This window comes from Haliotis rufescens, unplaced genomic scaffold, assembly GCF_023055435.1.
Source record: "Haliotis rufescens isolate VD_foot unplaced genomic scaffold, xgHalRufe1.0.p SCAF_23, whole genome shotgun sequence".
NCBI classification, from domain to species: Eukaryota; Metazoa; Mollusca; class Gastropoda; order Lepetellida; family Haliotidae; genus Haliotis; species Haliotis rufescens.
Genome location: NW_025963924.1, coordinates 5334429 through 5361686, shown reverse-complemented (window position 1 = coordinate 5361686; position 27258 = coordinate 5334429). Strand labels below are relative to the sequence as shown.

General features: G+C 39.3%; 1 protein-coding gene across 1 annotated transcript; it reads left to right on the top strand.

The window, feature by feature from the left end:
• Positions 1-82: 82 nt before the first annotated feature.
• On the top strand, positions 83-26962 carry LOC124146593 (protein DD3-3-like). Its single transcript, XM_046516951.2, has 14 exons — positions 83-88; positions 987-1130; positions 10924-11004; positions 16418-16595; positions 17535-17717; positions 18739-18931; positions 19899-20062; positions 20767-20914; positions 21179-21283; positions 21945-22007; positions 23201-23481; positions 24754-24825; positions 25877-26048; positions 26672-26962. Exons 2-14 carry the CDS (start codon positions 990-992, stop codon positions 26877-26879), a joined length of 1989 nt encoding a protein of 662 aa, XP_046372907.2. The 5' UTR covers positions 83-88; positions 987-989; the 3' UTR covers positions 26880-26962.
• The last annotated feature ends 296 nt before the right edge of the window (positions 26963-27258 follow it).

The window sequence follows — 27258 nt, the reverse complement described above, 5'->3', positions numbered from 1 at the left end:
TTAGGATGTAGTGATATATATTGGACTGCACAAACTGTGAGAGTTACCCGCCCTTGGTGTAAATAGTGAACGGGCTATCGACGTGAAGGTAAGAATTTACCGAAATACCCCCGGCTCTTTTACACCCAGGAAGCCGAAATATATTTATGAATTATGGTTGTACGTCGAGATGAAAGTAGTGATGACTATGTCATGTGTGTTGTTCAACCAGATTCCTCATATCTATTGACGACTGCTATTATATATGTACTACAATGAGTCTGTCAGCGTGTAGTCCTGTAACTTTACGGTATATATCGTAGTATCTATATGGTATTTATGTGGTCATATCACACCACGTTATTGTGATTGTTATAACTTCTGTCAGTTTGTTGGAGATCATTTTCATAATCAGTTTCATGAATTGATTCTTAAATATTAAAACTTGTACTCATTGTTTGAAACTACATGAACTAAGGGACTAGTAATTTATTATGATGTCGGGGGGGGGGGGGGGGGGGGGGGGGGGGGGGGTTGGGTGAGTTTGGTCTTAGGACTGTATCATATCTTGATGGCTCCCCCACCCCTATTTTATTTAACATTTTGTCAAGCCCTGCATATAATTTATATGCCCCATCCCCCCCCCCCCCCAAAAAAAAAAATATATAAATAAATAAAAAATAAATAATTAAAAAATTACCAGTCCCTCAATAATGTTCAAATTTACTTACTATTTTGTATTTGAAAAATTAAACTCAGTCAGATCCGCCCCACTCCCACCCACATATGGTTTGATTTTCAAGTATTACACAATATTCATGATTATTAACAATTCTTTGTTTAGTATATTTCATAATCATAAGATTCATGCATAATGTGAATTCCTGATATTACAGCTAAAGGTGATCTGTAAACAAATCAGATTAAAACTCTCAAGTTCTAAAATATTTCTTTCAGGATGGCCTCAGGGTTACTTGTGTGGATGAGCAATATTGTTTGTTTTTTAGGAGATGGCGAGACTGTACCTTATCCTGGTCCTTGTTAGTCAAACCTGCGGGGACATCTACCTCCACAACATGAGAGGCTCCAACAACAGGCTCGGGGAGAACTCCGCGACGAGAACCAATGCCAACAGAATGTTCAATTCTCAGGTAAGCAGTTAAGGTTGAAAAGACCCGTGAAGATCTGGGGTAGGATAGGTCTTCAGCAACCCATGCTTGCCGTAGAAGGTGACTATGCTTGTCGTAAAAGGTGACTAATGGGATGGGGTGGTCAGACTGGCTGACTTGGTTGATGCATGTCATTGATCCCAATTGCGTGGATCGATGCTCATGATGTCAATCACTGGGTTGTCTGGTCCAGACTGGATTGTTTAGAGACTGCAGTCATATTGCTGGAATATTGTTGAGTGCGGCGTTAAAAAACAAACCAAACCAAGACCAAGGTAGAAAAGAGCTCAGACAAAAATAGAATATTTGTTGGACCTTCCTATTTCAGCCCAACCAAAAATAAGTTAGGTCGGTAGGTAGGTATTTCGTATGTATTCTTTTTCACTTTTTCTTTTAAAAATGTAATTTGCAGTTTCATAGTAAAAGCTTGCTTTCAACTGACAGTTAAGTGTTGCCATATTGAAGATAATGACTGGTTTATCGGTAGGGAATCGCAACAAATTTACACTAGCTGCATAAATAGGTGCCAGGTGTTAGGATCTACACTGAAACGCTGCGCACAAATTATAATAAAGAAGTTGTTCATCCATGGAACTTGTCTTACTTCATCACACCAATTTCTAAATGCCACTTAAAGAAGTTACTTTCAGGTTGTTTGTTTAAGGCCGCACTCAGCAATATTCTAGCTATATGATGGCAGTCTGTAAATAATCAAATCTGGATCAGACAATCCAGTGATTGACAGCATGAGCATCAGTCTACGCAATTGGGATATGATGACATGCATCAACCAAGTCAGCGAGCCTGACCACCTGATCCCGTTAGTCGCCTCTTACGACAAGCATAGTCACCTTTAGGAAAAAGTACCGGCAGTTTTCTTGGTTCTAGCATCATTCTGACAATGTTATGTCCATATTAGAATTATGGACAAAAGTCTCTGAATTCTGACAGAAACTAAACACTTTATTCAGTTTTAGAAAAATAACTTTGTGTGATTGCCCAACATTTCTAAATTCCCAATCAGTTAGAAAATACATGTTGGAGTGCAGAAATTACCACTTGACAAAATGTCAAGTGAGTGTACTGTTCCTGGTAATTAGATTTTTGTACACCGGTTGACATTTGTACAGATTGGTAAGATGGGATGCAAGGCACAGCTGCTGGTACGGCAATTATTTCAGATATGTGCGAAGTCAGGTCTGTTACCAGCAGCTTTGAAAAAACCCTGAAAAAACCCACAACAAACCTATAATGAACTGTTTGAATTCTACAAGATGTATCTTTTAGAGATGTACTACATTGTATGTACCAGAATTAAGTAGGGTTTTGTTTTTGTTTTGTTTTAAGGGAAATTTAAGTTTATTTGGTGATGAAATACTGTATTTGTGAATTTTATCTGAAAAAAAATAATTGATATCTCACTCAAGTGAAATAGCACTACCGGAACTACTTTCAGTCTGCCTCACTGTCACTGTGTATAAATATTGAAAAGATCAGTAAGAAAACGGACACTGTGTATAAATATTGAAAAGATCAGTAAGAAAACGGACACTGTGTATAAATATTGAAAAGATCAGTAAGAAAACGGACACTGTGTATAAATATTGAAAAGATCAGTAAGAAAACGGACACTGTGTATAAATATTGAAAAGATCAGTAAGAAAAGGGTTTTATCTTGACCTACAATACAAGGGGCCCAGAGGACTCCCAGATACCACTTTCAAGGATCCTTACAGGAAATAAAGGGTCTTGAAGTCATGAAATGGTGTAGTGTACAGTATTGTAAAATTTAATAATTATATGAATTACAAGAACTTTATATTTCTTGTCAAGAATTTGGTGCAATAAATATTATTGTGCGTCCCTCTGGATGCAATATTTATTCTTCTCTCCGTCCATTCTGTACTCTTTTTTACACACTTTTCTGCGTCATGTAAAACCCTGAAAATACATAATAAAGAGGACTTTTTTATTTTCTGATAAAACATGGTGCGATGGGGTAGTTTTGTGGTTAAAGCGTCTGCTTGTCACACTGAAGTCCCAGATTTGATTTCCCACATAGGTACAACATGTGAAGCCCGATTTTGGTCTCATTCGCTGTGATACATGGAATAATGCTTAAAGTGGTGGAAGACCATACTCACTCACTTGTGTAAAATGTAACACGTTTTTTCATCTTGTGACCTGACAAAGACCTGACTGCATCACTTTTGAAAATATCTTTTTCTGGTTACTCAATGAGACAAACTTAACACTTATTTGACAAGAAAATGTAAGTCCTCTACTTGTACAACTTAGGTATATATTCACTGATATTTGGACTAATATAAGTAATAACATCAATACCCAAAGAGTATACATGTATATCTTCTTTTCTACTAAATCTATTCTGCAGACAGGTTTTTGATAATCATAATAATCATGATGACTGTACACACATTAAAAAAATGAATGCCAAACAAGTTCATAAATCAAAATATAAAAACATATTTACTCAGAATATCATTTGATAAACATTCTTCATTTTAACAAAACATTATAAAATTTATGTCTATTTTTGCATTAGTGTGTAAAAATTGGTTGTTTTGCCAGGCTTTAGATGATTATAAACCTGTGTATAAGTATGATCACAGTTTTACACTCAGACCACAAAAATGGAGGTCCAGGGGACCCCCTTTAATAAATTTCAAGGGTCTTTTCAGGAAATATTAGGGGCAGTCAGGTAGCCTAGTGGTTAAAGCGTTCGCTCGTCACGCCAAAAACTCGGGTTCGATTCCCGACATGGGTACAAAATGTGAAGCCCATTTCTGGTGTCTCCGCCGTGATATTGCTGGAATATTGCTGTAATATTGCTAAAAGCGACGTAAGATCAAACTCACTCACTCACTTACAGGAAATATTAGGGTCCTGTAAAGTAATGAAAAGTAATAGTGTGCTGTGCTGTTAGATTTGATAATTACTTCAATTACAGGACCTTTAGGTATATTTCTTGTCAAGCATTTGGTACAATGAATATTACCATGCGTCCCTTGGAATGCAATATATTTTTCTACACTCATTCTATACAGTTGTGTGTACTGGACGCACATTTCTGTGTTGTTTAAAACCCTGAGTACTATGACCTGAACACAGTGGTATCATTTTTACATAGCTCAATTATATTGTTCCCATACCGACTTTCACCTGAACGGTGTAGTTCAAGTAATAAGTTCTAAGAAGATTTCCAACATTCAAAGCAGCACTACGAGTACTTAGTCACACCTGTAGAAACGACCGTATGTGTCACCCCATGACTGACCCAATAGTCACGCTCCCCGATACACCTGGGTACATTATGTACATTATCAACAGGTAGATATGGCCGTTATATGTCTATCCTGCCTGCTCCTTTGACAGGCTGATATTGTGTGCAGTGGCTGTTAAACAGGGTCATTGTCGTGAACTACCTAGGTGACAACACGCGGCCACACTTGAGTGGCATTAGCTTCAGGGTATGTGGGCTTGGCTATAATGACATTGTGCCATTGTCATATATAAAAAGTAACGTAATACAAGAACCGTGACGAATTGCTTAACTCACTGTGATAGGAAATTTGACATTTGACAATGCTTCATTCTCCATGTGGTATTTTCCATAAATTTACGAAGTATGCGTTATGAAAATGATACACAAGGAGTTAAATTTGATTTCAGGGATCGTGTGGTAGTGAACACACTACCAATCGTCGATAAAACTAAAACTTTTTCGGTAATAGTTTCTTTGGAAATTATGTACACCTTCACTGCTGTTTTCTGAAACAAACAAAATCTGTAATATACACAATACAAATATTACAAGAAGATATGGAGTGTCAAGTAAATGTTTGGTCTTAATAGGGGGTACTTAAATTCTCTTATACTTAAGAATACTTTATAAAGATGTTTGACGTCGAATTTCTTCAGTGAAGATTGCCATGTGTGATGTCATGTATCTCAGTAATAAATGAATTGAAGCTTTTGAATTGTATTTTTGTGTTTTGAAGATGCTGCATTAAAATCTCATTAAAATCAGATCTTAGTTCTCTCTATCGCTAAACAAAGATCTGATGACATCCCATTACTGGTCATGTCAGAACGACCTTTCATGCAACCAATCAGAGCGTCGCTTACCAGATCATGAAAGTGACACACGGAATGTGTTTTCTAATCATGCAACCTCGAAATATTTAACAGAGGGTATTCCGAATGACAGCTACAGGTTTTATGATTATATCCATACAATCTAGACCATCCATAAGCCATTCCAGAATGTTCTTTTCATCAGTTTTAAATTTTTTTATCGAGAATACATCAAAATATGTTTCAAAGCGTAGTCGCCAGTTTGAAACTAGTGTCGTAAAACTCGAGAAAGCTGCCTTCTGATTGGCTATTATGTCAATTTCTTGTCAGTCATTTCATTGGTCGGTTAAAGTTCGCGAAAGGTCGTTCTGACGTGAACCCTAATGGGATGTCCTCCGAAATTTACTATCTTTCAACTTTTTTTTCTCACCAAAATAATATTCTAATAAGAGCCCCCTATTTCTAATTTTGAGAGCACCCTGGGCGCTTATTACATCAAATACAGTATGTTAAGTTAATATTGATTCTATTCAATATGTTAACTAATTTATTTTATTGTGATATCCTAGTGATAAATATATTAAACGAAGAATAACAACAACATAGAGTACAATATTTTCAACAACATATACTCTGTCGAAATATCTTGTGAGCATCCTGGTTGAGTAAGTTTACTTCATGTTGCCATGACAACAGCAGCCCTAACTTGTAAGATGTTGACCTGGAAACAGTTTTCCTTGTGCTCATGATGCTGTCTACTTGTTCTTTCAATTTAACAAGTTCCTGTTGAGAACTGCCATCTGTACTGCACAGCTTAGCGCAGTAGGCAAGTCGATGTTTTGAAATACCGGGGCATTTTCTAAAAGAGACAAACTTTGTGCTGACATGAATTGTCTTGGTTGGGACGGGTATTTTGGGTTAGTTGGGTAATGTGTGGAACCCGGGTACCGACATGACTACCCGGACCTGTGATTGATCATGTGATGAAGTGTTTAGTGACCAAAAAGTTCTCTATACCTCCATGGTTACACTACAAGTCACTAATTCTTCTTACTTTTACATGTTTCAGTAAAGATACAGTTTAAGTCACCTTCAGTGTATGCATGATCATATTGTTTTATTCATGTATCTAAATATTTTTTGCAAGGAATCAGGTAAAACAATTCCCAATCTGACATTTTATACCCTACTCGGGGACCTTTATGTAATAGGGGATCAGGTAATTTTGGACTCTACCCCAGCCCAACATATACTCTCACTCACTGAAAGCCCAACCAATATCAGCCTTGGGCAAATCTTGTTTTTATTCATGTTAGGATAGGGGTGTATTGGTATATTTGGAGAGAAAGGAAGAAGTTTATATCACCTTGTTTGAACCATGAGAACCATTATGAATAACAGTAAGTGAGTGAGTATGACTTTAAACCGCTTTTAGCAATATTCCAGCAATATCACGGCGGGGAATGCCAGAAATGGGCTTCACACATTGTACCTATGTCAGGAATCGAACCCAGGTCTTAAGCATGATGAGCGAACGCTTTAACCACTAGGCTACCTGACCACCCCGAAATAAACAGTGACTTTTGGTCATCAAGAGGTGATAATTGTGATGAAAAGAAATGACTACTGAATGTATTTGAAAAAAGTAGGTCAAGTTAAGTGCAAGGTCAAATGTAAAATCAAGGGAGACAACTCCAATACAAAATTAATTAGACCTCCAGGTGCAAATAGGCCTCATCTTGGCCCAAGTTTGCCCAATATTCCAAATACTGCTCATCATACGTTTTATTAATGCTTATTCAAGTTGTCTTAGGAAATGAACAATCATGATGTTTATAATAGGTTGCAGCCTTTCTATTTAAGACTAGTCCAGAGAATTAATGGAAATCTTTCACTAGTACTCAGAGTTTATACTCGAGACAAAAATGTTTCGTATGTTTACTTTTTCTATCAGTTTTATTCAGTTCTAACCTGTAGCCAAACTGAAGCCTTGAGAACTGGTTCAGAAGGGTAGCCCTCAAATACTACTGGTCATAGAGGACTGCCACCATTGTATGTTTACTGTCCACAGCACAAGCTTATAAGTCTCGGGCTAGCGGATGTGTGGGAATGCTGGGGTTATATATGAAATCAGTTTGCCAAGTGTGGTGTGGTGTAATGTGGTGTGTGTGGTCAACGTGTGTGGTGTGTGTGGTCAGTGTGGTGTGGTGTGTGTTGAGGTGAGTGTGATAGGCGTGACAGTGACGTGATCAACGGGTGGTGTGTGTGTGGTCAGTGTAGTGTGGTGTGGTGTGGTGTGGTGTGCAGTTAGACTATAAAATATAACATGTTATCCACTTGAGTTTTTTAATCCAGTGCTGACTGTCATAATCATTCCATATTTTAGAGCATATTTTTTAATACCATATCGAGCATTCAAATTGTAATATGAAGAAAAATTATTCTTTTCCTCATCATTAGGTTGACATACAGTGCACCTTGACAGGGAAAATAGTTACATATTCATTCCTTGTCTGTAACAAAAGGCCTCCCTTTCCCCCAAATGACATACATAGTTCAGGGTGCAGAGCTACAGATAAGCTGTTTTGCATAAAATACTCAAAATAAATCACCAATGCCTGATTAATGTTGAATTGCTTCCGTACAAATATACTTGCAGAACTTTCAGAACCCAACAGCATAACAACAATATGTTTATTTACCCAATGTATCCTCTACAGCTTGCGTATATCTTAACTCATCTTTGTTGACTGACAGAAAGCACTCTGATGCAGACCTGTGAAGATCCGGGGTAGAATAGGTCTTCAGCAACCCATGCTTGCCGTGAAAGGCGACTATGCTTGTTGTAAAAGCGACTAACGGGATCGGGTGGTCAGGCTCGCTGACTTGGTTGATGCATGTCATCGGTCCTAATTGCGTGGATCGATGCTCATGATGTCAATCACTAGGTTGTCTGGTCCAGACTGGATGATTTACAGACCGCCGTCATATAGCTGGAATATTGCTGAGTGCGGCGTTAAACAACAAACAAACAAACAGTGACTAATGCACAAAAGTGCTGAGTCCCGCTTACTGCCACTGACACACTGTTGTGAGTTTAGGCGACAGCCAGTGTTCATTTCAGCAACTGGGAAAGTGGGGCCCAATGATCCCTAGTCGTTGGGGACATTTGATGAAACCAGGGGACACACAAATATTTTTTTTTTTAAAAACCATGAAGACTATTGTTACTACCATGAGTGAGTGAGTATGGTTTTACGCCGCTTTTAGCAATATTCCAGCAATATCACTGCGGGGGACACCAGAAATGGTCTTCACACATTGTACCCATGTCGGGAATCGAACCCGGGTCTTCGGCATGACGAGAGAATGCTTAAACCACTAGGCTACCCGACCGCCCCGTTACTACCATGACACAATAGAGCATGACCATGAGACTAAAACTTAGGCTATGAAAATATTTCTCGAAAATAATTGTAATGTATTTTTAAAAAAAACCCATTTCCTCTGTAGTTTTCATGTGGAATCAAGGAAATTAGACTTGGTTTAGTTTGATCTAGACTTGCCTAGGCTTTTAGCATGTTTCGTGAAAAAAAATAAAAAAATATATATATATATATATTAATCAGGAATACATGACCACAGAAGAGAAACATTTCTAGCTTCTGTCACAATGACTGTGCTCATATCCTGGTAGATGCTCCACAGAAACTGCGACATTTGACAAACATCGTGACTAGTTAAATTATGCAGTAAACACCAGTGATATCAACATGACCACTTGGAACTGACACCAGAGTCGTGACCCCTGAATGTGACATAACCGACCTACAATTACACTATCGGTGTCTTCTTACGACCCTCTGTATTGTCATGGCTGCTTAACAGGGCAACTATTCGGTAAATGCGTCATGTTGTGCCCTGTTTAAACTGGCTGTACGATCGTTACTGTGATTAACATTACTCGGCTAATCAGTATTCATGCTAGTCATCAGCATGATTAGAAGGTGTCGTATCATTATTTGAATTTCCAATGTGTAACTTGACTAAAGTGATGATGCTTTAATTACTAAGGGAAGTATTTCAATTGTATCATCATCATCATCATCATCATCTTCATCATCATCATCATCATCACCATCATCATCATCATCATTATCATTATCATAATCATAATCATCATCACCATCATCATCATCATTTTATGTAAAGAACAAAATATGGAAAGGTTCAATTTTGGCCAAAGCGATCTGTATAATTTAAAAAGTTAGCAACACTTTTAAACGTATTATAATGTTTATACTATTGAAAACTAGTTTTGTTCATTCCAACACTTTTTTGACTTATAACAACACAAAAGGGATCAATAAGTCTAAATTGTACTGAAAACGCTGATTTGGTTTGTTTTTTAGGAGCAATTTTTAAATATTTGATCAGTTTTGGACCCAAACTTGTTTTCGTAGGAGATGCAGATATTATCATAACATATATTGTCACACAAGATTCATTGGTCACAGATAGAAAGTCACCTGAGCCTGGAAAAATCAGGTATTTGTTTCTGCCTCATTATGGCTATATGTATGTACCTGATGTTGTCAGAAGCCCAAAACTGCTAAGTAAGAGACCACCTCCGTGGTCTTGTGGTAGAGCATCCGCCCTGAGAGTGGAAAGTCCGGGGTTCGATCCCCGGCCGCGTCATACAAAAAGACGTTAAAAGATTGCACTTGTCGTTACCCTGTCTGGTGCTCAGCATTAAGGGGCTAAAACAAGGACTGGTCGGCTCGGAGTCAGTATACTGTGTCTGAGTGTGGTATTCATGTTAAACTGCGGCATGGTATCTCAGTAGGCTAGCACTATAAATCGGCATCAGTCCGGACTAGTACAAGCAGCCACACACACACACACCCCCAAGTGCATGCACGTCGCTATATAAGTGCAGTAATCTTGGATGCAACGTTAAATCCAATTTCACCTCACCTCACCGCTAATGTAAGAAATAATAAGGGCTACGAAAGGAGTGACCAACCACATGAACAGATTTCAAAGTATTCTATGACTTCTAATTTGACCTTTTCAGTGGGTAAAAATTGGCTCTTATCATACCCCTTCCTTTAAAAGTGAAATAAATCTTTTTACTTTTAGTTCCAGGGCTAGACTCACATCTAGTCTCTGAAATGAAATATTTTATAGAGAAAAAAACACAGTTGTTAAATTAAATTTATGCTGAACTTCACCCATATTATAACACCCAAAAACAACGTTCAGTGCCCGGCCCGACTTAACCATAATCCTGTCCATGCTTTCTGCACAGAAGTAACTTGGCATAAAACATCCGTAAAACGCAAAGCTAAATTGACATGGCCTGGAGTAGTCTGTCATACACACCCTAAAACAAATACTAGTATATCCAAAACAGCCCATGCAAGTCTATAACATTTGGCAAGTCTAGATTACTGCAGTATCAGAAAATGAAGAAAGTCTCTGGGTTCCTTTTATTATATTTTATGACTATAGAATATGAGATTCAAAATGTGATTTTGAAGATGTTTGAGTATTCAAGTATGTGTGTTTCACATAATAATTAAGATTAATAAATTGATAATATATACTAATTAAAGATACATGTTTATGAAAGTTGTTGTGTGATATTTGTATTTATTTGTTATTTTTGTTACAGAACAACAACCGAGGAGGCTACAATGTGGGTGATGCAACAGACACGCCCCATGGCACTGATGAAGGCAAACAGTACCGCATGGTAAGTCCGGAGAGAGCTGACATGGAGACTCTCACCATTGTTATCAAGTAAAATGACATAAGTTGATAAGCATGTCAGGGGCACGGGTTGCCCAGTCATCTAAGGCGCAGCGATTCGCTGTGTAGAGTTGCGTCCCTTGGGCACGCCAGAAACCTACGATTGTGGGTTCGAATCCCGGTTCGCCCCAATTATGTTTCTAGGTTTGTCAGCACCATACCCATGCTCGTGGGTTTCACTGAAGTGGTAAACGTCTGAGACCTGCATCACTTCGGGCTTTCCTCCCACATTAAGCTGACACGCCGCGATATAACTGGAATAATGTTAAAAGTGGCGTTAAAACCCAACTCACTGACTCATGGATAAGCTTGTCAAAGCCCTGAAGCTATGTCTCATCCACCTGTGTTAGGCCAGCACAAAACGCAAGCAGAGTTGCCTGCCCCTGCCCCCTGCCAGGATCCAAATTTCGAATCACTCTGACTATGATCTTTTTCTATTTTTTTCAAAGAAAGAACATTCTCTCAGGTTTTGTGCACAAAAATTAATTATGCATTCGTAGAGGATTCTTAAAAAAGTTTGCACATCGATTTTTTTATTCATACCTCAGTGATACTGATACTGTGTGACGCCAGTGTTTGTGCAGTGACTGTGGAAGACGTCGGTTTTGTTTTGTTGCTGGTTTGCTTTATACCGTAAAAGGGCACAGAAATGTTACTAGGCCTGATAACTTCATGCCGATACAAGTGAACAGAAAGGGAATTCACTCGACAAGTTATTTGGATTCGCCAACATTTCATCATGGTGAAAGTAGTCCGCTTTCATGGGCGTGGCATAATTTTTTTCACTCATTGAGGATGGACGCAATAACACATAACCATTTTGGCTGATCAGACTGCAGAAATTTCAATGAATGCAACAAAAATTTAATTACCGTATTTGACGAAATAAGCGCCCAGGGTGCTCTCAAAATTAGAAAAAGGGGGCTCTTATTAGAATATAATTTTGGTGAAAGAGTTGAAAGATTGTAAATTTCGTGGTTTATGCGGACAGCCTGAAATGATACAAAAGAAAAGTCTGAGCTTATTATACACGACAGATGAATTTTTACAGAATTTAATTGCCGTAATTAAGGGTTCATATAACACACGAGTGCGTATTATACACGAATAAATATATCTTGTGTACATAGATCAATTGGAAGGATGCTAATTGGGATTGTTCACTAGCCAATATATCAGCAAATATTGCCGTGGGCGCTTTTTACTTTGAATACGGTATCAACAAATATAAGTACAAAATGTCGCATCTGATATGTAGTTGCCAACAGCAGTTTGTGGTTTAAGGTTAATTCAGCCCGTCTATACAAGCAGACTGTCAGGGAGGTTATTGATGTGTTAGTCGTGTTAGTTAGCAACTGTTTGTGACTCTCCTTGGCACCAGGAAGTAAGCTGGTAGCCAATGGTGCTGTGACCTTTGCGTAGCTTCCTGTCTGACAAGCGTGGAGTTGAAGTAGCATGAGCCACTGACCGCGTTAATACATGGCCGGGATATACGCAATTTGTGTCCCAGACACCGACAGTTTCGCGGTTCACTTGCCACTTTGATACCATGGTTACGAGTTGGTACTGTAAGAGAATAAAGAGCTTCTTAAGGCAGTCTGTGGTTTTTCTTTCTGTAAAATGCTGTATTTTGTTTGTCATCAAAGGTCGCCGACTGTAATTTGACATGTTTTTAACTTTCTTGTCACTTATCTTTTTGTGAAATCTAGCTTTAGTTTTGATCTAGCTTTAGTTGTAAACTTTTGAATTTTTAACCAGATTTAAGCCGGACAAATATTTATTTTATTTACAGAATTTCTAGTCAATATAACATAGGTAAGAAGAGTTCTCAGGGCTGATCTGGCTGAATTTAAAAAATATATATATAATAAAAGCATCATTTTTAATAATGTATTAATTATTAAAAAATAAATAATGTTTTATCTTTAAAAAAATTAAGGTATTGGTAGACATGGTAGACTAGTCTGGTCTGACCAGAATAAAGAGGATAGGGGACAATGTCCTGCAAACATGTTGTTGTTTATTTTCACTCATGTAACAAGAGGTAATGTCCTACTGCTTTTCAAGACAATGTGAGAGATGAGATCACCCCTTTATCCCTGATGACGAGTGTCGAGTGGGTCTGTATACACACACGACCAACTTCCACACCATATATGGTCATTGTTCATCTGTAACACATTCATAGGCTTGTATGGGATTCTGGAAAAGTTTCAAGAGTGCACCCATGTGTGAAACATGATTTATATACAATATGTCTGTACTTGTCACCCCTGCATATATACAGTAGTATTGTGCATGTTGTGTGTGTTCATTGTGATTTATCTAATAATAGTGTTTTTATGTAGCAATATTATCTTTCTGTACTGGTACGACATTTAGCATAACAGTGTGTTGTGTATAAGCTCCTGTCACTGTGAGTTATCGGTATATAGGTTATGTTGAAATGTCTTGGATTTTTATTATGTTTTGTGAAGTCTTGTGTGATCAGTGACCCGTGAAAATTTTTCATGAAGGAAGAGAAGGAAGCTTGTTGTGTTTATGGAATTTTAATTATGTATGTCAACATCACATGTCTACATAATCTGTGAGTCATTTCTAATAATATATTACAAGCAATGATTTGTGTGTCTTTGACAGGAACAGTATGTAATGTTTTAGGCAAGCAATATACTATTTTCTTGGCCAACATGCTTGAAATAAAGTTAACACAAAATGCCAAAATGTTAGATTTAAAATTTAATTTAGAATAGAAATTTAATATTTCATGGACAGTATTTCAGCTGAGAAGATCAGGATATTTTGAAAAAGCACATTGTTTAATTTATGAATGTGTCTTTTTGGTTCTGTAAAACAGGTTTATTAAAAGAAGTAAATGAATGGTCAGGATTAACTTAATCTTAGGCTTAAAAAAATAAAAGAATTGGTTCTCAGGCAATGGCTTTTGAAAATATAATGCGGGCGGTCGGGCAGTGTTTTTTTACTGGAATAAAGTATTTAACTACTGTTGGACTACCAGTGTGTGCATAATTCACGCATACAATGAGCTTTGATTTTATTTCACAACACAAAGACATTACTGTGAGCACACAAGGTAGAAGTAGTAAAACTTTAGGTAGAAAGAGTAAAACTGAGGTAGAAAGTAAAATTCAAGTTAGAAGGAGTAAGACTCTGGTAGAAAGTAAAATTCAAGTTAGAAGGAGTAAAACTCTGATAGAAAGCAAAACCCATGGTAGAAGGAGTAAAACCCAAGGTAGAAGGAGTAAAACCCATGGTAGAAGGAGTAAAACCCAAGGTAGAAGGAGTAAAACCCATGGTAGAAGGAGTAAAACTCAAGGTAGAAGGAGTCAAACTCAAGGTAGAAGGAGTCAAACTCAAGGTAGAAAGAATAAACCTCAAGGTAGAAGGAGTACAACTCAAGGTAGAAGGAGTCAAACTCAAGGTAGAAAGAGGTAATGTTCAGTCAGTCCAGGATGCTGCAGTTGATACAGTGTGTCTGGGTTGACCTGAGGGATCCCTCCCTGTCTGGCCGACACAGAATGCCAGTAATGTAGAGTCCCATGTATTGTCCGGGTCACACCCTGGTGCTACAGCCTCATTACGCAGGTGTAGGTGTGGTCAGGCCATGTTTGCACAATATCAGGGGACATATCACATCCGACCTGTGTCCTGCCTCACGTCACTCCAAATGTTAGGAGAGAAATGTGGGTTAGTTACCTTGCAGATTTTTTATTTATGTATGAAGGTTAAGACTGCTCGTTGTATGAGAGCTTGTTGCAAAGTCTGGCTTCAAAGTTTGAATAAATCCTAACAAGGTAGTGTTTCTTAGAGGAGATGTTTCAAGAGCCAACCAAAAGTTCATGACAATATTGGGGGGGGGGATTTTTGTTAGAGACAGAATTTTTTTCTAGTCACTGCTTTTTTCTCTCTTAAAAGAGAAGCAGACTCAGGACATCCAGTATGTATAGTAACCAATTCTTTTATACACCGAGTTAAAAAGGAATTCCAGCTTTTTCTGAAACAATTTACCGTATTTGACTTAATAAGCGCCCAGGGCGCTCTCAAATTTAGAAATTGGGAGCTCTTATTAGAATATTATTTTGGTGAAAATAACAGATTTGAACGATATATTTTGTAGTTTATGCTGACAGCCTGAAATGTTTATGTACAACAGATATATTTTTCCCGAATTTAATTGCCCATAATTAAAGGTGCATATAACACACGAGTGTGTATTATACGCGAATAAATAAGTCTTGTGTACATTGATCAATCTGAAGGGGTGCTAACTGGGATTTTTCACAAGCCAATATCTTAGCAAATATCGCCGTGGGTACTTATTAGAGTGGGGCGCTTATTACGTTGAATACGGAAGTTATTTTTTTAAAGGTGTAGCATAAAACATAAATTGATACATCTCAGCACATGCTTAGTCAAGGTTTTTGTGGTTATGATATTGATAGTTTTTACACAATAACTAACAGTTCCTGAGCTGATTGGGCAAAAAATGTTTGCTTTGAGGTTTGTAATTTGTAGTTTGTTGGAATGTGTAAAGGAATCATCCACTATTTTAGCATTTATATGGAGCTGTCACAATCGTGCATTGTCTCACATCTGTAAACCTTTGCTTTCAGACCTCTCACAGTTTTGTTTTAAATGTTTGTGTTGGCTAATTAGCTGGGGCTGACTACTCCGGGATGGAATTTTGCTCGCATTCTTGACTTAATTACTTGGTCCCTTTACAAAACATCTGACTTTGTTGTCAATGCAATAATATAAAACTAAGCATTTAAAACCTCTTCCTATTTATGATTCTGTTTTGAGTGAAATACCATTTTTTTCTACAAAGTCATGAAATTAGTTATTAGTTATATATACATGAATTGAGAAAAATTTAATTGTGAACTTGGAATTTTTAATGACATTTGTTGCATAGTTGGGGCCGAATATCTGTCTCTCTGCATGTCTTGATAAATCCCTGAAAAACATTCTTCTGCCGAAATATTTTTCAAGGATGTTTTGGGTCATTTTTAAAGTTATGAAAAGTAGCTAGCTTCATTCATCCATACATCACTTCCACTGCATAATGGAGGTGTATGTGAAGTTCTTGAAACATGAATATGTATAATTCAATATTTTAGTGTGTCCTCATCTTGAAGTTTAGGGGCAGTCGGGTAGCCTAGTGGTTAAAGCGTTCGCTCAATACGTTGAAGACCCGAGTTTGATTCCCGACATGGTTACAATGTGTGAAGCCCATTTCTGGTGTACCCCGCTGCGATATTGCTGGAATAGTGCTAAAAGCAGGGTAAAATCAACTCACTAGCTCTTGAAATTAAATGTTTTCCTTTGTTTTCCAGAAATATTTTCAAAGTGGCCCCGTGAAGACGTTACAGAACGGCGCTGGGGAAAGTAGGCTGGTGCTGGGATGGACCAATCAGCATGGGTGTGGAGGGAATGAGGACAACAGTCCCCAGAAACAGAACTGTGCCCTGATACTCCAGTACCTATGTCAGGACGACGTCGACACACCCACAGGTACAGGGTTGCTAGGGCAGGGGGTAGCCTTGTGGTTAGAGTGTTCGCTTGTCTCACTGAACTTGCAGTAGACTGGGTTCAATTCCCTCCATGGATACAGAAGGGAATTTTAAGTTTGTTTGTTTGTTTGTTGTTTAATGCCGCACTTAGCAATATTCCAGCTATTTGACGGCGGTCTGTAAATAATCAAATCTGGACGAGACAATCCAGTGATTGACACCATGAGCATTGATCCACACATTTGGGATATGATGACATGCATCAACCAAAGCAGCAAGCCTGACCACCCAATCCTGTTAGTCCCCTCTTACAAGGGTAATTGTCTTTTATGACAAGCATGGGTTGCTGAAGACTTATTCTAACTCATAACTTCACAGGTTGTGAATTTTATGTTCTTCGATAAACAAGGACTGGTCGACTTGAGTCAGTATACTGTGTCTGAGTGGGGTATCTATGTTAAACTGTGGCATGGTATCTCAGTGAGCTCGCACTTTGAAAACTGCATTAGCCCAGACTAGTACAAGCAGCCACACACACAAACACAGATACATGTGTATGCACATTGCTAAGTAAGTGCAGTCATCTTGAAAGTGATGTTAAACCCCATTTCATCTCACCCCTCCTCACCTTACTGGAACTAGCAATCTCAAATCTTTTGCCATTTCTGGCAAGGAGTGTTTACCCCAAATCCGATCCTATCATCACGATCATCTGATCATATAATGAAATGACCATTTACAGCGTTATGAGTTAACCAAGGTACTGGTTTACAATGGCTACTAGAGGTTTCCTGGTAGACTGTTTGAAAACCGGGATCCCCAGAACTTTGATTTCAAATATTATGGTTGTGACAAAGATTCCTTGACCGTCTACCAAATTTCGAATACAGATTCTAAATATACCATGTATATCTGTTACCATGGCAACTGTATCCTGCAGGTACTGCAGACACACTGAGGAACGGTGTTACTACGAAGACACAGGACTACAAGAAGCCTGACAGTCTGACCGAGTCCAAGTCCGATGCCCAGACTAGGAAGGATGACAACGTCAAGTCTGACCGCGGACTCCATGAATCCTGGGCCTGGTATGACAAGTGTTATCTTCGGGAACGGAACAAGGGTGAGTGCGATCGTCACTGTTGTAAAAAATGTTTGGGGATATTCTACCTTCAGTCTTTACTCCCTGAGATACAATATTGTTCAAATGATTTTATATGTTAATGTACAAATTGATATTTTGTTTAAGTAGGACGGCCCTGATGGGTTTTGCTGAGGCCACTTTTTTATTTTTCTTGGGTTGCGGATCCTCCGACCCTCAATTGCAAGAGAAAAACATGGAAATAAACAGAAATCAGCATATATTTGTGTCAAAATGATTGCACAGATTATTTTTATAAATAAAATAAAACATGTTTTTTTCCTTCCTCAAGGTTAACATTGTTATCGACATCAGATGTTGCTTTGTGATTTTTTTCGCATCACTCTTAAAAAATTGCTGCAAAAATATCATTTTAATCATTGAATTAGTCCCAAAATGTTTAGTTTTTACTAATTCTAGTCATAATTCTGACTCAACATATTGATGATTAAAATTAATTACCGTATTCGACGTAATAAGCGCCCAGGGCGCTCTCAAAATTACAAATAGGGGGCTCTTATTAGAATATCACTTTGGTGAAAAAAACAGAGTTGAAAGATAAATTTCTTGGTTTATGCTGACAGTCTGAACTGTTTATATACGACAGATACATTTTTCCAGAATTTAATTGCCCATAATTAAGGGTGCATGTAACACACGAGTGTGTATTATACACGAATAAATAAGTCTTGTGTACATTGATAAATCGGAAGGGGGGCTAATTGGGATTGTTCACTTGCCAATATATTTGCAAATATCGCCGTGGGCGCTTATTAGAGCGGGGCGCTTATTACGTCGAATACGGTAATAAATTATTGGAGATTTGGAATAAATAAATTAAGATAGAAAATACTTAAATATTGTCTGAGGCGAGGTTTTGGCTATCTGGGGTCCAGATAAGTGAGGTTCCACTGTATAGAGAAAGCAATCATGAATGTTGAGCTGACGTCTCGGTACAAGACTTAATGTGGTCTAAACTGCACTGTATTTTCTCATGGTCCAGGGCTGTTCAATGCCGACCAGAAACTGAAGACCAACAATGGCCTTGGCTACAGCAGTGCCACCTACACCCGCCAGAACCCTCAGGGAAATCGCTATGGTTACGAGTGTCCCGAGGAAAGAGATCATTTTCCCTACTGGCATCCAACACCCTGGAAGGATATTGCTGTCCTGGCGGAGAACGCCTCCATGTGCAGGTTTGTGGGACTTGGTGCTAGCTATACGCCTCTTCTTAGATAGAGGCTAAAAAAAATATATTCTTGGTTCTCAGGCACTGCCACATCATCAAAAAGGCTGCCGCACTTTTCGTTTTTATTACCATTTCCCCCCCCCCCCCCCCAAGGCCAATTTCATAACTGACAAGTTTCATAACAATTGATATGAAGGCTGAAGAGTACGTATCTCTTGCGACTAATGTTTGTTACATGGCGAGTTCATAGTGAGTTGACGTGATTTGCTGATCAGGTAATATACAATTTTTGCTGAAACTAGCGTAAACAAAATTGAATGAAATCTTGGAGAAAAGTAATATAATGGATTACAAACGTAAGTCCAGATACACAATGAACACTTTTACAGCAAGATAGTGTAATAGTAGGAGTAACTTGCGTACTTCAGTACGGATTTGAGACATAAACAAATGATAATATGGAGGAAAACAGTACTAGTATTGTTTATGAGGGCCATTTATGACCTTGTTGTCTCTCTGGCATATGACGTGGGGGGATATAGTCATCATCTGGTCTGTCTGTCTATCCATCCGTCTGTCTGTATTTCAAAGTGAAAGATCTTTCATCCAAACTTGGTACATGTATTAACCAGGGGCTGATGTGGTGCCTTTAGCTATTGTAGGGGGGGGGGGGGGGGGTTTGACATCTTTTGATGACTCGTGTTTTACATATTTGGCTGTTCAGAAGCAAAAGAGTTACCTCCCTTCCCCTATTAGCTTACCCAATCTGTACTTTGAATTTTTTTTTCATTTAAAAGTACAATGAGTTAACAAATTCTACTTGAAGTAACAAATCTCTTCTAAAAGATATATTTTTGTTCAAAGTATTTGAAAAAAGGAACTTTATGCTGACTCTTTAAGGCAAAACCTACGTGCAGTTGATCTGTCCTCTGAAGACTCCGGCAAGTGTCAGTTCTGTTGATGCTTTGTTCCAGCTACTACCAGAGTCACAGCTTCAACGTGCAGCCCAAGTCGGAGTGTGTGGAGATGTACCCAGACAACACGAGGCGGCACTTCTCCCGCTGGAACAATCAGGCCGAGTGTGTTGCTAATGGCGGACAGTGGGTGGAGCTACACAACTACCTGGAGAAGGCCCCACGTGAGTTGATGACGTAGAAGGGGACGCTCCAGAATCGGGAGTCTGTTTCGGGTCTATGTCTAGACTAGGGCTGGGATGGGTAACACGGGTACTCGGGTCAGGTGGGTACTGACTAGGACCCGTGTACCCACAGGACTACCTGGACCCGTGGTTAGTCAGTGATATATTGTTTAGTGAGAAAATGTCACTACAACAACTCTGCCAGGATCCCAGTATAACAACTCCTAATCGGACATTTTGAACACAACTTTTGACGCTACAGAGGGTATCCGGGTACCTGGGTAGACTCGTCTCAGCCCTAGTCTAGACATAGTGTTTGGAGACCTGTGTCTCATTCTGACTGTGACAGTGTGTAATCATGGTTATATGGGTGCACATCAACTGCTAGATTGATATGTTTTGCAAAATTTGAGTTTTGCAGTCAAGATTAGACTCTGTGGTGTGCTGGTTTTCTAATTTTTGACAACATGGCACTAGGTAGCTGCCATTTTCACCTGTTAACTCTTACCAAGACTTAAATATTCCTCATTGAACACTGAAATGTCTTTAACTCAGTCTGTGAATACAGTGTAAACAAATTAATTTGATTGGTTGCAGGGATGATGAGGTTCCTTCATACTATTTTCAGATCAGATGTAGAAAATTATTTCAGAAATGTACATTCACAGTTTTGACATCACAGTTAGTTATGCTATTCTTCCCAGAATTCACAAGTGAGTCCGCGTGTCGGAATGCTCGGTCAGCGGGACTGACGTACATCTGGGCGGTGCCATACGACGCCCAGCAGGTCACCGCAAAGCAGTGCCTTGTTCAGCTCAGTCGTCCTGATTGTTCAGAAGCCCCTTGGTCCAGGTGAGTCCAACATGATGATGATGATGATGATGTGCATGTTTGCATCTAGTACTTTGAAATATGAAATAAAATCAAAATTGCCATAAAGGCACTTGACAAGCTCATTGGACGGTTTCAGAATTTGTATTTATTTGGTGCACTAGAATTGACACCTACTTTACATACTGGTAAGTATTAATAAAGAGGTCTTGTGTAGAATGTTAACTGTATTATTAAGGAAGTATAATAGTGACACCCCTAATAGTAAACGATACTTATTTTCAGGTCTAATCACCTTGGTAACGGTGTTGACGGAGAGCCGCTGAACTACACGTGGGTGCTGCCACACTTCCCCTCAGGCAAAACAAAACGCTGCGTGTTTAGAATCAGGTAGGGAATGGTGACGTTTTGTGAGAATAATAATGAATATAGTTTACTTTTATTTGTCTCAATGCAAAGTTATAGAAAAAAATAGCAGCTTCTCAGCTGTCACCTTCATTAGTGAAGCATCCCTTCTTTACAAGATAAGGGGATGTGAGGTAGTTTTGTTTGTTTTGTTGTTTGTTGTTTTATGCCGCACTCAGCAATATTCCAGCTATATGATGGCGGTCTGTAAATAATCGAGTCTGGACCAGACAATCCAGTGATTGACATCATGAGCATCGATCCACGCAATTGGGATCGATGACATGCATCAACCAAGTCAATGAGCCTGACCATCCGATCCTGTTAGTCGCCTTTTACGACAAGCATCTATTCTACCTATTCTATCCCGGATCTGCATGGGTCGGATGGGAGGTAGTCTTGTAGTTAAAGCATTTGCTCGTCATACCAAAGACGTGGGTACAATGCGTGAAGCCCATTTCCCCTGCTGTTTTTTCCAGGAATAAAAAGCAGCAAAACCATATTCACTCATGAAGGTTTTTTATTGAATATTGAAATAAAACAAAAACTATTGACTCCAAGGTCGGAGTTCACAGTTTGTACATGGAGAGAGGCTGGGTTTCTATCGCTGTGATAGGTGATGTATAGATGTGTTGTGTGTTTCCAGGTACAACATTTCTACCGATGATTATGATCCCTATCACACAGACTCCAAATACAACGGAAATATGTAAGTACATCATTCCTGCAACTACGTTAACCTCTATTTCGTCATTGCCATAAATCATCACACTATAAAATCTGATAGATTTTCAACAGAAGTCTTCTTCAATGTCAGCTATCCATAATCAGTTGATAGGGAAATAGGGTAGTATTTTTGGAATTATTAACAATGATAACTATTGTTTGATGTTTCTGACAGTGCAATAGTTATCATGGTGCTACTTGCACCTGCTTGTCACACAGACAGCGTTGGTTCAGTTCCACACGAGATTGCATCAATGTTGCTGAAAGTGTTTTATGAATATATGTACTGTGGTCTTTTCTGCTGGTTCTTTGGTGTGTTTTTCTGGTTCTTTGGTGTGTTCAGCTGGTACTTGTCAAAAGTCAAAAGGAATGTGTGCATTGTCAAAAAGATATGTGAACTTTAGTGACGTGTAGTGTAACCACTGAGCTATAGTGAGTTTTTGTCATTAAACAATATATCATGTGACTAACCACGGGTCCGGGTAGTACTGTGGGTACCCGGGTCCTACTCAGGACCCACCCGATCCGAGTACCCGAGTTACCTGTCCTAGCCCAGGCTTGTTTTGTTGTTTTTCATCTGATCACTGATGTAGATAAGGTTTTGTGTTGATATTTTCTGTGTATGTCCTTTGATGTGTTTTTCTGATGTGTTGGACTGCCTTTGTGGTCTACTGTGGCGTCTGCCCAGACAACGAAAGATCGGTGGTTTCATCCAGTGGTGGATCCAGCATATTTAGAAGGGTGGTGTCCAAAATATCAAAATCTTCTCTCAGTCAATTTTACTTCCTACAACATTATTCATTTGGTTTTCAAAAGACGTTAAAGTATTATACTTGTTACCCTGCCTTGTGATCGGCATTAAGGGGATAAAACAGGAACTGATTGGCTCGAAGTCAGTATTCTGTGTCTTTCTGGGGTATTCATGTTAAACTGCAGCGTGGTATCTCAGTTGGCAAGCACTATAAAACTGGCATTAGTCCTGACTAGTATTAAAACCCTGCGCATGCATAATATTTACAGACCCCCATCAGATAGCTGCAATATTTCTGAGTGCAGCGTTAAGCAACCAACAAACATCAGAACAGAGCCAGTGGGTTCGAGTTCCAGAACCTGAAATTCCATAACCAGATGTTCCGTTTGTCCACTTCCACCTGCACTTTTCTCCTCTACTTTAAGGTCGCCAATTAAAGGAAATCCCTACGTAGATATCGGCGTTGGTCGCTCCTCACTCAGACTGAACATCAACACCAACCAGTACGGCCGGATCTTCCAGGACCGAAGTCACGTGTTCCTCCTCCGACCCCGGCCAGCGGGGATGCAGAACGACATCATACACAACCTGAACGTGCGCGGCAAGCGTGGCAACATCGTGCAGGTGTACCCAGCGGTGGAGTACGACTTTGTGCCCAACAACCTCTACGTGAAGACAGGAGAGCTCGTACACATACAGTGGACAGGTAGTAACCATAGTAACCATAGTAACCATAAAGTTGGACTAGGTTCTTAGTGGTCCTGGGAATTTTGAGTCAAGTCTTCAGTATCCACTTTTGTCAATATGATTAGATAGCCAATGGAACAATGGAAGCGCAGTGATGATTTACATGAGGTATATCTTACAAATAACTATTATTTGACCATGCTAAATGTGTAACAGCTACTTTGAGATGATCCCGTTATCCTTAATTCCATCTCTCAACTGCCAGATATTCATTGTTCCACTGGTCAGATGGTTTGAGTCCGATTGCCCTGGGGTCTTAAAGGGAGACTCTACAGTCTGAAGGGATTTATCCAGACTGGCTCAGAGGCCAATATTTAGCCCCAAATCTGTAGCAAATGTCAAATAGTTAAATAGTAATGATTAATGTTATGGCTTACACGTGAGTTGTGTAACACTGACCAATCTGATCAAAATACAATTTGTTTCAAAAGTACCTACCAAGGGTCACTTAGTTTGGAATCATGGATACATCTCTGTAACTCTCTGTAATATGAGGGTAATATTGACATGATTAATTGCCAGACTGTTTATCCCATTGAAGCAAGAGATAGATGATGTATAGCATTCGAAATCTGTTTTCAGCCTGTAACTATTGTTCAGAATGCCCTGGGGGCCACGGGTTGCCCAGTTGTCTAAAGCGCCGCGATTCTGTGCAGAGTTGTGTCCCTTGGGCACGCCAGAATCCTATGATTGTGGGTTGGATTCCAGGTTCACCCGATTATGTTTCTAGGTTTGTCAGCACCATACCCGTGCTCGTGGGTTTCACCGAAGTGGTAAACGTCTGAGACCTGCATCACTTCGGGCTTTCCTCCCACATTAAGCTGACAAGCCGCGATATAACTGGAATACTGTTAAAAGGCGGCGTTAAACCCAACTCACTCACTCACTCACTCACTTAGAATGCCCTGTGTTAACCTTTTCAAGGTTGCATTATGAGAAAACACATTTAAACTTTCCTGGTCAGATTATAGGTCTTTCTCTTGTGACCTGTAGTGGGCTCAGATCTTTGTGTAGCAGTAAGATCTGTTTGTAATGAGATTGTAGCAACTTTGACTGCATCACTTCCGGCTCTCTTCCTACTCAACTCACTCACTCACCCCAGCTGGTAATTGACCTGTACATGAAGATGACTAATGGTGCACGATATTGTATGATTGTGGCAGCAGAAAACACTATTGGTATTTCAACTGTTTAAGCTTAATGAAATATGATTTTAATATCAACCTTTCAGGATCCAACACTCATAAAAATGGACCAAATGGTGGCGATGGACAGACAGGTGACGATGGCGAGGGAAAGACAGGTATGCAGTTCTGTTCTACGTGATTGCCTCGTGGTCTAAATTGTAAACTGCTCTTTTCTTGAAGCAAATTTAAGCTAATGGAAGTTACTAAGCTCAATACAGTGGTTGATAATGCGAACAACAATCGCTCATGGCCGCAATTGAAGAAATTACACACAAATTCTGTTTGTGTGATCCAACACAGCGTACATTGTGATAGTCTGTACATTTATTCAACATTTTTACAGCGCATTTCTCAAGATACAATATATGAAGATAAATCTTAGTCAAAAGGGACTGAGCCGTCTCAAGCCATTAAAAAACATTCGCAAGAACCCTTTACCAGAACCAAATGTTCCACTTACATCACACAAAATGTACATCAGAATACAGTAGAGACTCCATACATAGGCAGGCAGTCAGGGCCCTGATTTCACAAACGACTATCGTAGCTCTGTTAGACTAAGGGAGTCCCAGGACTGTCGTAGGTTTATGTTTGACTATGGAAGTTATGATAGTCAAAGTGCTATGATCCTTTTGTGAAGTGGGGCCAACAGCACTCCTAGCAGTAATTTCTCAAGGCGCCATTTCAAATTTTAAGTAGCCACATTGATTTAGGCTCACAAAAAATAAAAAATTGAAAAATTGAAAAATTTCCATTTAAACTGTCAAAACCAACAACTATGAAACAAAGACAATTCATCACACAATTATTCTTCTCTACTGGTTTGGATGAGCCAGACTCCTTTCCATGTTATCATTGTTTTAGCAGTAACATTCACTCTGAGGTGCCACGATTCACTGTGTTACCTCCCTTAGACGTGCCAGGAACTGATCATCGTGGGTTTGAACCCAAGATTTGCCCTGAGGATGTTCTTAGATTTATTAGCACCATACCCGTGCTCGTGGGTTTCACCGAAGTAGTAAAAGTCTAAGACCTGCATCACTTCAGGCTTTCCTTCCACATCAAGCTGACATGCTGTGTTATAACTGGAATACTGTTCAAAGTGGCGTCAAACCCAACTCACTCACTCCATACACATCCTCTCACTGCTGCTTGTTTCTGTTTCAGCCACAGACAGGAACAACTTGGTGGAGATCTTTGACAGAAATGACAACTACCCTATCCCCTTTGAGAAGACCACCATGTGGTCCGGTGCAGAGATCAAGTGGATCTACCACGGGAAGACATCAGTGTCATCCAAGAACCTGGCCGTCAATATGGCCTCCGCCGGATACTACAGGTAACTCTCCTCTTCTTCTCTTCCTCCTTGGCTCTTACTCTTACTTGGGGACACAGGTGGCCCAGTAGACTAAGGTGCAGACTTGACTCTTGGTCATTTGGTCAGTAGCATTCTTTGATTGCTGGTTCAAATCCCAGATTAATCCTGAGTGTAATCCTTGGTCTGTCTGCACCAGATCTCCCCTAAGAGTTCATCAGAGAGGCAAATGTGGCTCATTCCTTTCATTCAATATTGAATACAGCTTGTCATCACATCCCAGTTGCATAGATCGAAGCTCATGATGTTGATCACTGGGTTGTCTGGTCCAGACTTGATTATTTACAGACCACTGTCATATAGCTGGAATATTGCTGAGTGCGGCATTAAACAACAAACAAACAAACAAACAAACATTAGTGTGTAACATGATAAGTAGTTTTAAAACACTGAGGCATGGATTCAGTTAATACCATGGTTGGTCATCATAGCGGGGTGGGTATTGCACCTATGAATCTGTGGTGGACTTCGTTAGTTCAAGCATGTTGTTAGGCAGATAGGATACTGCACAGAGAGCATAAAAAAGCCAATTACATAGGCTTTCAGCTGTTAACTAAGATTACCATGTGTCCTCGTGTGTCCTCCAGGTGTATCAAGACGGTTGATTGTTCCGAAGCTCCTCACCAAGACTACACTGTTGAGAGCCGAGACAAGCTACAGGACCAGCTGAACAATGCTCCAGCCTCGTACGAAGGAGCTGTGGTGAAGTTCAGACAAGGCACCTACCACTACATGTGTACCCGCAACAACAACTTCACCAACAGGAGCCAGAAAGGGACCATCATTGTATCATAGAAGCAGCTTTATCCATCCTCGTCCATCAAAGACTTTATTGGAGACATGTCACGGTTTACTTTGCTATGTTTACACTAAGTACTGCACACATAGAAAAAACAACTGATCTTTTGCCAATCTGAAATATAAGTTGGACAACTGCGAATATTTTTCAGAAAGAAGATTCCTCACAGAATCAAAGATTTTCTAACACAGATGAAGGCAGTATGTACAAGTACCAAGAACGTGCTTGTGTTTTAGAATTATGGTAATGATGTGAAATTCTGAGAGATGCCCTCATAATGTAATTTTTCAGTACTGTTTTTCTATCAGAAAACATACTTGTCCAAATTCCGATCATCAATATTCTCTGCGATTCTAATTGTTGCTTATCATGTGA